The sequence below is a fragment of the Scyliorhinus canicula genome, chromosome 7 (assembly GCF_902713615.1).
Source record: "Scyliorhinus canicula chromosome 7, sScyCan1.1, whole genome shotgun sequence".
NCBI lineage: Eukaryota > Metazoa > Chordata > Chondrichthyes > Carcharhiniformes > Scyliorhinidae > Scyliorhinus > Scyliorhinus canicula.
The window spans coordinates 61,824,558-61,837,192 of record NC_052152.1 but is presented as its reverse complement, the minus strand read 5'-3'; the positions used below and the strand labels follow the sequence as shown (position 1 = coordinate 61,837,192).

General features: G+C 48.3%; 1 protein-coding gene across 6 annotated transcripts in view; it reads left to right on the top strand.

Moving 5' to 3' along the window:
* Positions 1-12,635, top strand: part of sytl5 (synaptotagmin-like 5) — a 280,747-nt gene that overhangs the window by 210,592 nt on the left and 57,520 nt on the right. For all 6 annotated transcript variants that reach the window (XM_038802150.1, XM_038802146.1, XM_038802147.1 and 3 more), the window contains one exon: positions 9,877-10,005. In XM_038802150.1, coding sequence (XP_038658078.1) covers positions 9,877-10,005 — 129 coding nt within the window. The remainder of the gene's footprint in view (positions 1-9,876; positions 10,006-12,635) is intronic.

Here is a 12,635-nt window from a genome sequence, read left to right as displayed (position 1 = left end):
TCCGATGACTCTTTGTCAAAGCTAACAGACAGAGAAAGTGGAAAATATTTATACTGTGGAGTGAGAATGAAAGATGAGTCATAGCCACAGAAACCCAGGTAAACCGGGTGCAAATGGCCACAGATACCAAGGGGAAAGAGTTAATGGCAGTCATCAGAGAGGACAAAAGATGTGAAAGGTCAAACAGCAGGGAAACTAACATCAGAGGATGAACTGTAGATGTGGGGGAAGGGGGAAGCAAAGAGGAGAAAGATGAAGGAAAGGTGGATAAGATTGGGGGAAATTAAATATATATTAAGAAAGAAAGAAATGGTAAAAGACAATTAAAATGAAATGAAAACAAATGGGTCGAGGTGGGGTAGAGCTGATCATCTGAATTGTTGAATTCGATGTTCAGGCTGGAAGATGAGATGTTGTTCCTCCAGTTTGCGTTGAGCTTCACTGGAACATTGCAGCAGGCCAAGAACAGACATGTGGGCATGGGAGCAGGGTCTTTTGTCAAAATGGCAAGCAACAGGAAGGTCGGGGTCATGAATGCGCACAGACCAAGATGCTCAGCAAAGCGATCACCCAGTCTGCGTTTGGTCTCTCCGATATAGAGGAGATTGATGTACCATCAATGACCATGCGACGAATGGTAAACTATTGTGGCTTTATTGTGCTAGATGTAAAGCTTCCTGCAGCTGAACCCAAGAATCAGGGCAGTGCAGGAGAGCGCACACTTTTATATAGAGCCTGCTGGGTGGAGCCTGCAGGCCGGAATTTACCATAATAACTGGAGTACAATGGCAGTGTACCATAATACATGTAATGTGTGTTCAGTGGTTTACCACATTCACCCCCTGTTTAAAAAAGAGTCCAGCGGGGGTGAAGCGAAGTTAACAGGTTGTGTATGTCGGGGGCTTTGACCTTCCTGTGGTGTGGGAGCTGATGTGAGTACCTGCGACTACCTTTCCTTCTTCACCGAGTAGTTGAGTCGGTGAAGAGAAGAGCGCCGCCAGGCCGGGGGTGGCTGTGGTCGCCACCGGAGGGGGAGGAGACGGTACCAGGTCGGGGGTGGTGGTGATGGTGGATAGGGAACCAGCGGGTGCCAGTCCCCGGAAGGAGACTGTGTCCTGCCACCCGTCACGGTGTGCCACGTAGACGTACAGTGGGTTCGCATGGAGGAGGAGGAGTTTTTCGACGAGGGGATCTGATTTATGGTTCTCGCATGCTTCCGGAGGAGGACGGGCCCAGGAACTGTCAGCCAGGTCAGGAGCGAGACCCCGGAGGTGGACTTCCTGGGGAATGCAAACACACATTCATGAGGGGTCTCATTTGTAGCAGTGCACAGGAGCAACCGGATGGAGTGGAGCGGGGAGGACCTCCTGCCAACGGGAGAGTGGGAGACACCTAGACCGAAGGGCCAGCAGGAAGGCCTTCCAGGCCGTCGCGTTCTCCCTCTCCACCTGTCCGTTTCCCCGGGGGTTGTAGCTGGTCATGCTGCTCGAGGCGATGCCTTTGCTGAGCAGGAACTGACGCAGCTGATCACTCATGAACGAGGAGTCCCGATCACTGTGGATGTAGGTGGGGAAACCAAACAAAGTGAAGAGACTGTGCAGGGCCTTGATGACAATGGCAGAAGTCATGTCAGGGCATGGGATGTCGAAAGGGAAACGGGAGTACTCATCAATGATGTTGAGGAAGTGCACGTTGCGGTCAGTGGAGGGGAGGGGCCCTTTGAAATCGACGCTGAGGCGCTCAAAGGGGCGGGAGGCCTTTACCAGATGTGCTCTGTCCGGCCGGTAGAAGTGCGGTTTGCACTCCGCGCAGACCTGGCAGTCCCTGGTGACGGTCCTGACCTCCTCAATGGAATAAGGCAGGTTGCGGGCCTTGATAAAGTGGAAGAACCGGATGACCCCCGGGTGTCGGAGATCGTTGTGGAGAGTCCGAAGTTGGTCTACTTGTGCGCTGGCACATGTACCACGCAACAGGGCATCTGGGGGCACATTGAGCTTCCCAGGGCGATACAAGATCTCGTAGTTATAGGTGTAGAGCTTGATCCTCCACCTCAAGATATTGTCGTTCTTAATCTTGCCCCGCTGTGTGTTGCTAAACACGAAGGCAACCGACCGTTGGTCAGTGAGGAGAGTGAATCGCAAGCCGGCCAGGTAATGCCTCCAATGTCGCACAGCTTCCACATTGGCTTGGATTCCTTTTCGACAGAGGAGTGCCGAATTTCGGAGGCATGGAGGGTACAGAAGAAGAAAGCCACGGGTCTGCCCGCCTGGTTGAGAGTGGCGTCCAGAGCCACGTCCGATGCGTTGCTCTCCATCTGAAACGGGAGGGACCCATCGACTGCGTGCATCGTGGCTTTGGCAATGTCCGCCTTGATGTGGTTGAAGGCCCGGCAGGCCTCACCCGTCAGGGGGAAACTGGTGGACTTGATGAGTGAGCGGGCCTTGTCCGCATAATTAGGGACCCACTGGGCATAATATGAGAAGAATTCCAGGCATCGTTTCAGAGCCTTGGGACAGTGAGGGAGGGGGAGTTCCAGGAGGGGTGCATGCGGTTGGGATAGGGCCCTAGGACTCCATTTTCCACAACGTAGCCAAGAATGGCTAAGCGGTTGGTGTTGAACACGCATTTCTCCTTCTTATAGGTAAGGTTAGGAGTTTAGCGGTGTGGAATTTCTGGAGATTCGCGTCGTGGTCCTGCTGGTTGTGGCTGCAGATGGTGACGTTATCCAGATATGGGAACGTGGCCCGCAGCCCGTATTGGTCAACCATTCGTTCCATCTGCGAATGTGAGGTTATCCATTTTGGTAGGAATAACAGCAAACGGGATTATTATTTAAACAATAAAATATTAAAGCATGCCGCTGTTCAGAGAGACTTGGGTGTGCTAGTGCATGAGTCACAGAAGGTTGGTTTACAAGTGCAACAGGTGATTAAGAAGGCAAATGGAATTTTGTCCTTCATTGCTAGAGGGATGGAGTTTAAGACTAGGGAGGTTATGTTGCAATTGTATAAGGTGTTAGTGCGGCCACACCTGGAGTATTGTGTTCAGTTTTGGTCTCCGTACTTGAGAAAGGATGTACTGACGCTGGAGGGTGTGCAGAGGAGATTCACTAGGTTAATCCCAGAGTTGAAGGGGCTGGATTATGAGGAGAGGTTGAGTAGACTGATAGATGCGGGCAGGTTGTTTCCACTGGCGGGTGACAGCAGAACTAGGGGACATAGCCTCAAAATAAGGGGAAGTAGATTTAGGACTGAGTTTAGGAGGAACTTCTTCACCCAAAGGGTTGTGAATCTATGGAATTCCTTGCCCAGTGAAGCAGTTGAGGCTCCTTCATTACATGTTTTTAAGGTAACGATAGATAGTTTTTTGAAGAATAAAGGGATTAAGGGTTATGGTGTTCGGGCCGGAAAGTGGAGGTGAGTCCACAAAAGATCAGCCATGATCTAATTGAATGGCGGAGCAGGCTCGAGGGGCCAGATGGCCTACTCCTGCTCCTAGTTCTTATGTTCTATCTCTTGCTGGAAGACCCAAGACTCCATTGGTGACGCCGAAGGGAACCCGAGGAAATGGTAGAGGCGGCTATCTGCTTCGAATGCAGTGTATTGGCGGTCCTCCAGGCGGATGGAGAGCTGGTGGTACGCGGATTTCAAGTCCATGGTGGAGAAGACTCGATACTGTGCAATCTGGTTGACCATGTCAGCTATGAGGGGAAAGGGGTATGCATCGAGCTGCGTGTACCGGTTGATCGTCTGACTGTAGTCGATGACCATCTGGTGCTTCTCCCCAGTTTTACCGACCACCACTTGAGCTCTCCAGGGGCTGTTACTGGCCTCAATGACCCCCTCCCGCAGAAGTCGTTGGACCTCTGACCTGATAAAGGTCCTGTCCTGGGCACTGTACCGTCTGTTCCTCGTGGCGACGGGTTTACAGTCCGGGGTGAGATTTACGAAGAGCGAGGGTGGATCGACATTAAGGGTCGTGAGGCCACAGACGGTGAGGGGGGGGCAGGGGTCCACCGAACTTTAGGGTGAGGCCCTGGAAGTGGCACTGGAAATCGAGACCCAGTAACAGGGCAGCGGAGAGATGGGGAGGATGTAGAGTCTGAAGTTACTGTACTCTGTACACCCTGAACCGAGAGGGTCGCGATGCAGTACCCCCGGATCTGTACGGAATGGGATCCGGAGGCCAGGGAGATTTTCTGGGTCACGGGGAGAACCGGAAGGGAGCAGCACCTTACTGTAGCTGGGTATATGAAACTCCCCGTGCTCCCCAAATCGAAGAGGCAAGTCGTCTCGTGCCCATTGATCCGTACAGTCGTTGTAGCGGTCGCAAGGTTGCGAGGCCGAGACTGGTCGAGGGTGATGGAGGCGAGCTGCAGAAGGTGGTTGGAGGGCTGGTCGGCGCTGGCGATGGTATCGGCGGCCAGTATACGGCCAGGCGAGCAGGGGTCCTGGGGTGTGTTCCAAGATGGCACCAAAGATGGCGGTGCCCACGGGGCGCAGATGGCGAGCAACATCCAAGATGGCTGCGCCAACGGGCCGCACGTGGCAGCGTAGGTGGTGGCGCCCCTGGATCGCACATGGTGGATGTTACGGTAGCGATGCTGGGCCTAGAAATGGCAGCGACAAATCGGGCCTGGTAAATGGTGACAAAGTGGCCCTTCTTGCCACACCCATTGCAGGCCGTGCTCCGTGCTGGGCAGCGTTGTCTGGGGTGCTTGTTCTGGCTACAAAGGTAGCATTTGAGGCCTCCGGAGTTAGCTGGCTGCCGCGCGGCACAGGCATGCGGTGCACCCGGGTCGGATGATGGCGGGACCTATGAGGCCCACGAGGGTGCCACGCAGTCGGAGGTGTAGGACTCTAGGTTGCAGGAGGCCACTTCTAAGGAGTTCACGAGCTGTACCGTCTCTGTGAGGCCGAGTATACCTTCTAATAAGTGCTAGCGGATGTAGCTGGACTTAATGCCCGTGACATAGGCGTCCTTGATCAGCAGCTCCGTGTGTTGGACTGCTGACACCACCTGGCAACTACAGTTTCTGTCAAGTAGCCGCAAGGCATGCGGGAAATCGTCCTGAGATTCCCTCAGGAGTTGCTGTCTTGTGGCCAGGAGGTGCCTGGCGAACACCTGATTTACAGTCCTGATATACTGTCCTTTCAGTAGTTCTATCGCCTCGGTGTAGGTGGGAGCGTCCCGAATGAGGAGGAAGACTTGTGGGCTCTCTCGTGCATAGAGTAGTTGGAGCTTCTGTGTGTCTGAGATGACTTTGGTGGATGCTCTGACATATCCTCCAAAGCAGGCTAGCCAGTGCTCGAAAGTCGCTTTGGTGCCGGCTGCGTTTGGGTTCAGCTCCAGGCGATCCGGTTTGAGTAAGACGTTCATCTTCAAAATTCTAGCACAATGAATTGATGTACCATCAATGACCACGCAATGAATGGTGAACTATTGTGGCTTTATTGTGCTAGATGTAAAGCCTCCTGCAGCTGGACCTAAGAATGGGGGCAGAGCAGGAGAGCGTACACTTTTATACAGAGTCTACTGGGTGGACCCAGCAGGCCGGGATTTACCGTAATAACTGGAGTACAATGGCAGTGTACCATAATACATATAATGTATGTTCTGTGGTTTACCACAGAGACCACATTGGGAGCAGCGAATGCAGTAGACCAAATTGGAAGAGATGCGAATGAAACGCTGTTTAACCTGGAATGAGTATTTTGGGCCTGGAATGTTAAGCATGGAAGAGGTAAAGAGGCAGGTGTTACACCTTCTGCGATTGCATGGGAAGGTGCCATGGGTGATGGGAGAGGTACAGTACTAGGTTTGGTGGAGGAGTGGACTAGATTGTCTCGGAGGGAACGGTCTCTGCAGAATGCTGACAGAGGGAGTGAAGGGAAGATGTGTTTGGTGGTGGCATCACGCTGGAGTTGGCGAAAATGACGGAGGCTGGTGGAATGAAATGTGAGAACGAGGGGGACTCTATCCTTGTTCTGGGAGGGAGTGGCGGGGGCGAGTGTAGTGGCGCAGGAGATGGACCGCACACAGTTGAGGGCCCTGTCCGCAACTGTAGGTGGGAAATCACGGTTGAGAAAGAAGCACCATTTTTGAAAGCGGCATCATCGGAACAAATATGACGGAGGCAAAGGAGTTGAGAGAAAGGGATGGAGTCCTTACAGGGTGTAGGGTGCGAAGAGCTGTAGTCCAGATAGCTGTGGGAGTCAGTGGGCTTGTAGTGGATATTAGTGAATAGTCTATTGCCGGAAATGGAGACAGAAAGATCAAGGAAGGGAAGGGAAGTGTCTGAAATGGACCAGGTGAAAGTGACGGAGGAGTGGGAACTGGAAGCGAAGTTGATGACTTTTTCCAGGTCCGGGGCGAGAGCATGACGCGGCACCAAAATAGTCATCAATGTATCGGTAAAGGAGTTGTGGCAGGGGGCCCGGATAGGCCTGGAACAAGGAATGTTCCACATACCCCATAAAAAGGCAAGTGTATCCAGGACCCATGCAGGTACCCATTGCTACACCTTTAATTTGGAGAACGTGAGATGAGTTAAAGGAGAAGTTGTTGATTTGGAGAAAGTGGGATGAGTTAAAGGAGAAGTTGTTGAGAGATAGAACGTGTTCAGCCAGGTGGGGGAGAGTGGTGGTGGATGGGAATTGTCCGGGCCTCTTTTCGGGAAAGAAGTGAAGAGCTCTCAGGCCACCTGGGTGTGGGATAGAGGTGTAGAGGGATTGGACATCCATAGTGAATATAATGTGGTAAGGGCCCACGAACTGGAAGCTGTCAATATGACGCAGTGCATCAGAGGAATCCCGGATGTAGGTGGGGAGGGAATGGACCAGAGGAGTGAGGATGGAGTCAAGATAAGAGGAAATAAGTTTGGTGGGGCAGGAGCATGCAGACACAATGGGCCGACCGGGACAGTCCTTTTTGTGGATTTTGGGAAGTAGGTAAAAGCGGGCTGTCATGGTTGGGAGACTATGAGATTGGAAGCCGTAGGGGGAAGGCATCCAGAGGAAATGAGGCCGCTAACGGTGTTGGAGATAATGGCTTGATGTTCAGTGGTCTGGTCATGGTCCATGGGGAGGTAAGAGGAAGTATCTGAGAGTTGGCGCTCAGCCTCTGTGAGGTAGAGGTCAGTGCGCCAGACGACAACAGCACCCCTTTGTTGGCAGGTTTGATGACAAAGTCGGGGTTAGACCTGACGGAGTGAAGAGCAGAAAATTCGGAAGGAGCGAGGTTGGAATGGGTGAGGGGGGCAGAAAAATTGAGACGGCCAATGTCCCATCGGCAGTTCTCAATGAAAAGATCAAGGGCAGGTAGTTGGCCCGGTGGGGGTGTCCACTTGGAGGCAGAATGTTGAAGGCACATGAAAGGATCAGTGGAATGGGGGGAGGATTCTTGTCCAAAGAAGTAGGCGCAGAGACGAAGGCGGTGAAAGAAGAGTCCAACATCTATGTTGAGTCCGGAATTCATTGAGGTGCGGACGTAAGAGTACAAAGCTGAGTCCTTTGCTGAGAACAGCACGCTCAGCCTCAGAGAGGGGAAGGTCGGAGGGTATGGTGAACATGCATCAAGGGCTGGGACTGGGAGAAATGGGGTACGAGGGATTGGGACTGGTGGGGGGCCTGGGATGGGCAGTGGTGTTGATGAGTTGTTGAAGCTTACGTTCCTTAACATCTGTAAGAAACAGGAAGAGATTCTTGTTCAGGCGTCGAATGATGTGAAAGATGAAATGAAACTGGGACCATTAGCACCCGGTTTCCCTGGGTTTCTGTGGCTATGACTCATCTTTCATTCTCACTCAGTATAAATATTTCCCACTTTCTCTGTCTGTTAGCTTTGACAAAGAGTCATCGGACTCGAAACGTTAGCTCTTTTTTTCCCCTACAGATGCTGCCAGACTTGCTGAGATTTTCCAGCATTTTCTCTTTCATTATCTCACATTTGTCCGGATTAAACTCCATCTGCCATCTCTCCACCCAAGTCTCCAAACGATCTAAATCCTGCTGTATCCTCTGACAGTCCTCATCGCTATCCGCAATTCCACCAACCTTTGTGTGGTCCGTAAACGTACTAATCAGACCAGTTACATTTTCCTCCAAATCATTTATATATATACTACGAACAGCAAAGGTCCCAGCACTGAACCCTGCAGAACACTACTAGTCATAGCCCTCCAATCAGAAAAGCACCCTTCCATTGCTACTCTCTGCCTTCTGTGACCTAGCCAATTCTGTATCCACCTTGCCAGCTCACCTCTGATCCCGTGTGACTTCACCTTTTGTACCATCTGCCATGAGGGACCTTGTCAAAGGCCTGACTGAAGTCCATATAGACAACATCCACTGCCCTATTTGCATCAATCATCTTTGTGACCCTTTCAAGGGTAATTTGAGATTGACCAGGCACTTTTAGGTCTGAAAATGGGGGCCTTTGGGCCACTTGGAAGTTTGTGTGATACACAGCAAGAAATGATGTGATCACTAGTTTTAATGTGCTCTTTTTCTACTTCAAGCTTGCAAAGTGAGCCGATGGCTTGGGCCATATTTACAAAATTGCTATTCGGGTCAACCTTAAAAATGCATGGAGCTACACGAATCTCAATGTTGAATGGTGAAAGTAGAGTAGTTGAATGAGCTCCCATTCCTCAACCTCCTACTTGGGAAATCTGCAAATAGGTTTTCCACTATTGTCTACCATAAGCGTACCTTCACCAGACTACCTCAAATTACCCTGGAAAGGCATTGAGCAATGAGTTAACCAGCCATTTCACACTACTACTCCACAATGGCTACATGAGTGATATTTTCCAATAACAGGATATTGCCGTCAGTCCTACCACACAATTGAGCAACATCCTGTATGAATTGCAGTGCTGATGCAATACCAGGTACATGAATGAAACAGCATATTTCATCGATTGTTCATAATGGACAGAGTACAAGCCCTACTCAACCAATTTACACTTGCAAAACCCAAAACAAAACTTCTACTGTTAGCTGTGATTCTGCAATTCATAGAATCACGACAGTGCAGAAGAAGACCACTCAAGTCTGTACTGGCCCTCTGAAAGAACACCCCATCTAGGCCCACTCCTCCATCCTATCCCCATAACCCCATCTAACCTTTGAACACTAAGGGGAAATTTAGCACGGCCAATCCACCTAACCTGCACAAATTTGGACTGTGAGAGGAAACTGGAGCACCCAGAGGAAATCCAAACAGACATGGGGAGAACGGGCATACTCCACACAGTAACCCAAGGCCAGAATTGAACCTGGGTCCCTGGTGCTGTGAGGCAGCAGTTCTAACCACTGTGCCACCCAATTAAGCAGCACTTGCTGAGCAATCCTGTGAGCACTAATAGCTACAGTAACAACTAATTAAAGATATTAATTCAAGCTCATGACATGACTCTTTTATGTTTGTTAGAAATGTCATACATTCATGTGCAGGAATCCATTCTCTGTAAGCAAAAGGAATATGTTCAAGATGTGCACCTTTACCAGGTAGATTGGAAAGCCAATGGTTCCCTGTTACTTTCTCCATGGCAACACCTTGGCCAATCAGAATCAGCTTAATAACCAATTAGCGCTCTTTTCTCCTGTTGTGATCATTTGAAATTTGGCCTTGCATTTGTCCTGATGAGTAGAAGATGAAAAGCTTTGGCAACACATCCCTCTCCTCAATAATATTCAACTTCCTTTTCAATCAAACTCAGTCTAAGTGCAAAATATGGATGAAATGACATTAAAAGCACGCCAAAAGAATAAATAGAAAATCTGTGACCATAAGACATTATCCATTTCTTCCTGACCCCTTCACTGTTGTAAATTATGCAAAATTTAACAGTGCCCTTATCTATTCTGACAGAAGGAAAGGCAAGTCCAATCTGAAGGCTCAGAATGGTCAGGGGCTAGACACAAAGTCCGAGGATGGAAGAAGCAACACGGGTTCAGACTTTGAAATGGAAAGTATACATTCCGCAACATGGTCTGGCAGGTAATGGATCGCATATTTTAAAACATAAACATGTACCTCTTGGGAGTGGAGTCTGTTATTTGATTTAACTTAATGCCTGCAGATCATAATGACATGGAGATTGTGTCCTGCTGACATTATTTACTTTGCTTCAGAAGGCAACCTTTCCAGGTATTCTGAAATCTATTATAATGAGCACTGCAATGCACACTATCATGTCTGTTCCACCTTGCGAGTTTCACCTAATTATGGTTCTGTTTTCTTATGTAGAGTTATCCTGTCTGTGTGCTCCACCTCGTTGTCTTCTATATTTAATTTTGCTGACCACTAAGACAACTTACTCAATTGTGATCTCTTGTCATCTGTTTAACCTCCACGTGAAGATTTTCTTTTCAACTCTAATCTTGTCTAAGTCGTTTGACCTTTTTAGGCTGATTGTTTTAACTTCAGTCAGCATATGTAGGTACAGCAGAAATATACTGACCTTGGGCTTTTCATCGTAATTTAGTTGTTTCCAGCTTGAAATCATCTTGATTTATCATTGTTTAAAACCCTTCTAATGGAGCCATTTTGTCAAAGTGGAAATAAAATTGCAAGCCAGATCCTCGAACTGGCCTTATCAAGGTTAACACATGGACAACTTTACTACAGACATTAGTGACAGTGTGTGTAATGATATTGGATTAGAATTTTCAAGACTACGGATGGCGAACTGTCAGCATTTTCCGTCATTGCCATTCGTGATCTGACCATAATTTTAGGATTTGGTGCAAGCGCAGATATTGACACAGAAACTGTGAAGCTTTGCTCTGTTATCCACCGCTCGGCATCTAAGAGGCGGAGCTCTGGATCGAGCTCTCTGTCCAGAGCCAGCAATCAGTGACATTAGTTTTTTTTAAAAATAATTTTTATTGAGAAATTTTGATTTTATACAACATTGATGCACCTTAGTAAAATACCAAAAATAACAATAATATTAACAATCATATACATTCGCCCCATCCCCATGAACAACCCAGTATCAGTGACATTAGTTGACCTGGTGAAAATGTGCCTGTTTCAGCTCCCAGATCTCTGTTTGAAATCCCATAAAAAACTTAGGCCTTGCTCAATGAGATTTTTAATAGCAATTTGAGTAATAATGATGTAACCCTGAATAATATGTGGAATGTTCGAAAATAATTCTAGTGCTATCAGTTTCTGAATTTTAAATTAATTTTAAAAAGTTATTTTCTTGTTCTGTCAGCATCTAACTCCCCCCCCCCCCCCCCGCCTCCCCTCCTCCCACCATTGTATATGTCCTAGTCTTTATTTTGCCCTCAATTTTTTAAGAAGTTCTTTGATCATGAATGCTTTTCATTTAATGTCTGAGAATTCTTTTATATTATTGGCTGCTTGAGCAATTTGATGGCATCATTGCAGCTCTACACCAGCACTCGCCATTAAAGTACGTTGCAATCAATTGCATTTCAAGAAACCATAAAGTTGTCACCACAGAGTTCATGAGATCGTCGGTGAAGCTTTCTTCAAGATCAGCAGAGAGTACTGCTGACCCCAAATCTGGGCCATTGATGTATGTTAGCTGCACAGATAAGTTAAAACAATCATTATCACAATCAAGTCTGATCTTTGGCCTCAACTCTATTTTCCCACCTGCTCCCACATTCGCTTGATTCTTTGAGAGACCAGAAGTCTCTCCGTCTCAACCTTTGATTCAATCACTAGCCTGTAGGGAAGAGAAGAAATAACAGCTAGGCTTTAGTAGTACTGAGATGAAGAGGAATTTCTTCACTCAGTGTGTGGGTGAATCTTTAGAATTGTCCACCCCTTAGGACTGTGGAGGCTCAGTCATTGAGTATGTTCATGAGAGATTTATACATTTCTAGATAGTAAAGACAAGGGATATGAGGATAGTGATGGAAAATGATATTAAGGTAGATGATCAGCCATGATCTAGTTCAATGGTGGAACATGTTCAAGGAGCTGAATAGCCTATTCATTGTTTAAAAAAATATATTTTATTAAATCTTTCCAATTTTGCACGTAACAGAAATAATAACAAGTAACATTCAAAAATCCCTCCCCCAACAACAGCTAAAGGTGGCCAACACTTTAAAGTACAAAATAAACAATGGCTGTCTTCAATAAAACCCTCATTGTGTACTTAACTGTTTCGAGATTCAAAAATGCCATACGAACCCCCAGCTATACTGAGGCACTGGGTGGAGAAGCTGACCTCTACCCCATCAGCATCCTATTGCATGGAATCAGTGAGGTGAAGGCCAAATCATTGGCCCCTGCCCCAGTCTGCAGCTCCGACAGGTCAGACACTCCAAATAAGGCCACTAGTGGACAGGGCTTCAGCTCAATTTGTAGAATTGCCGACATGGTGCTGAAGAAGAAGACCCAAAACCCCATGAGCCTAGGACATACTCAGAACATGTCCATGATTGACTCGGCCCCTCCCACACGGCTCACACTCATCCTCCACTCCCACAAACAACCTACTCATCCTGGATTTGGTCAAGTAGGCCCTATGCACTAACTTCAACTGTATCAACCCTAACCTTGTGCATGATGATGTCGCATTCACCCTTTGCTGAATCTCGCACCATTCCCCATCCTCCAGCTAAGACCCCAGCTCCTCCTCC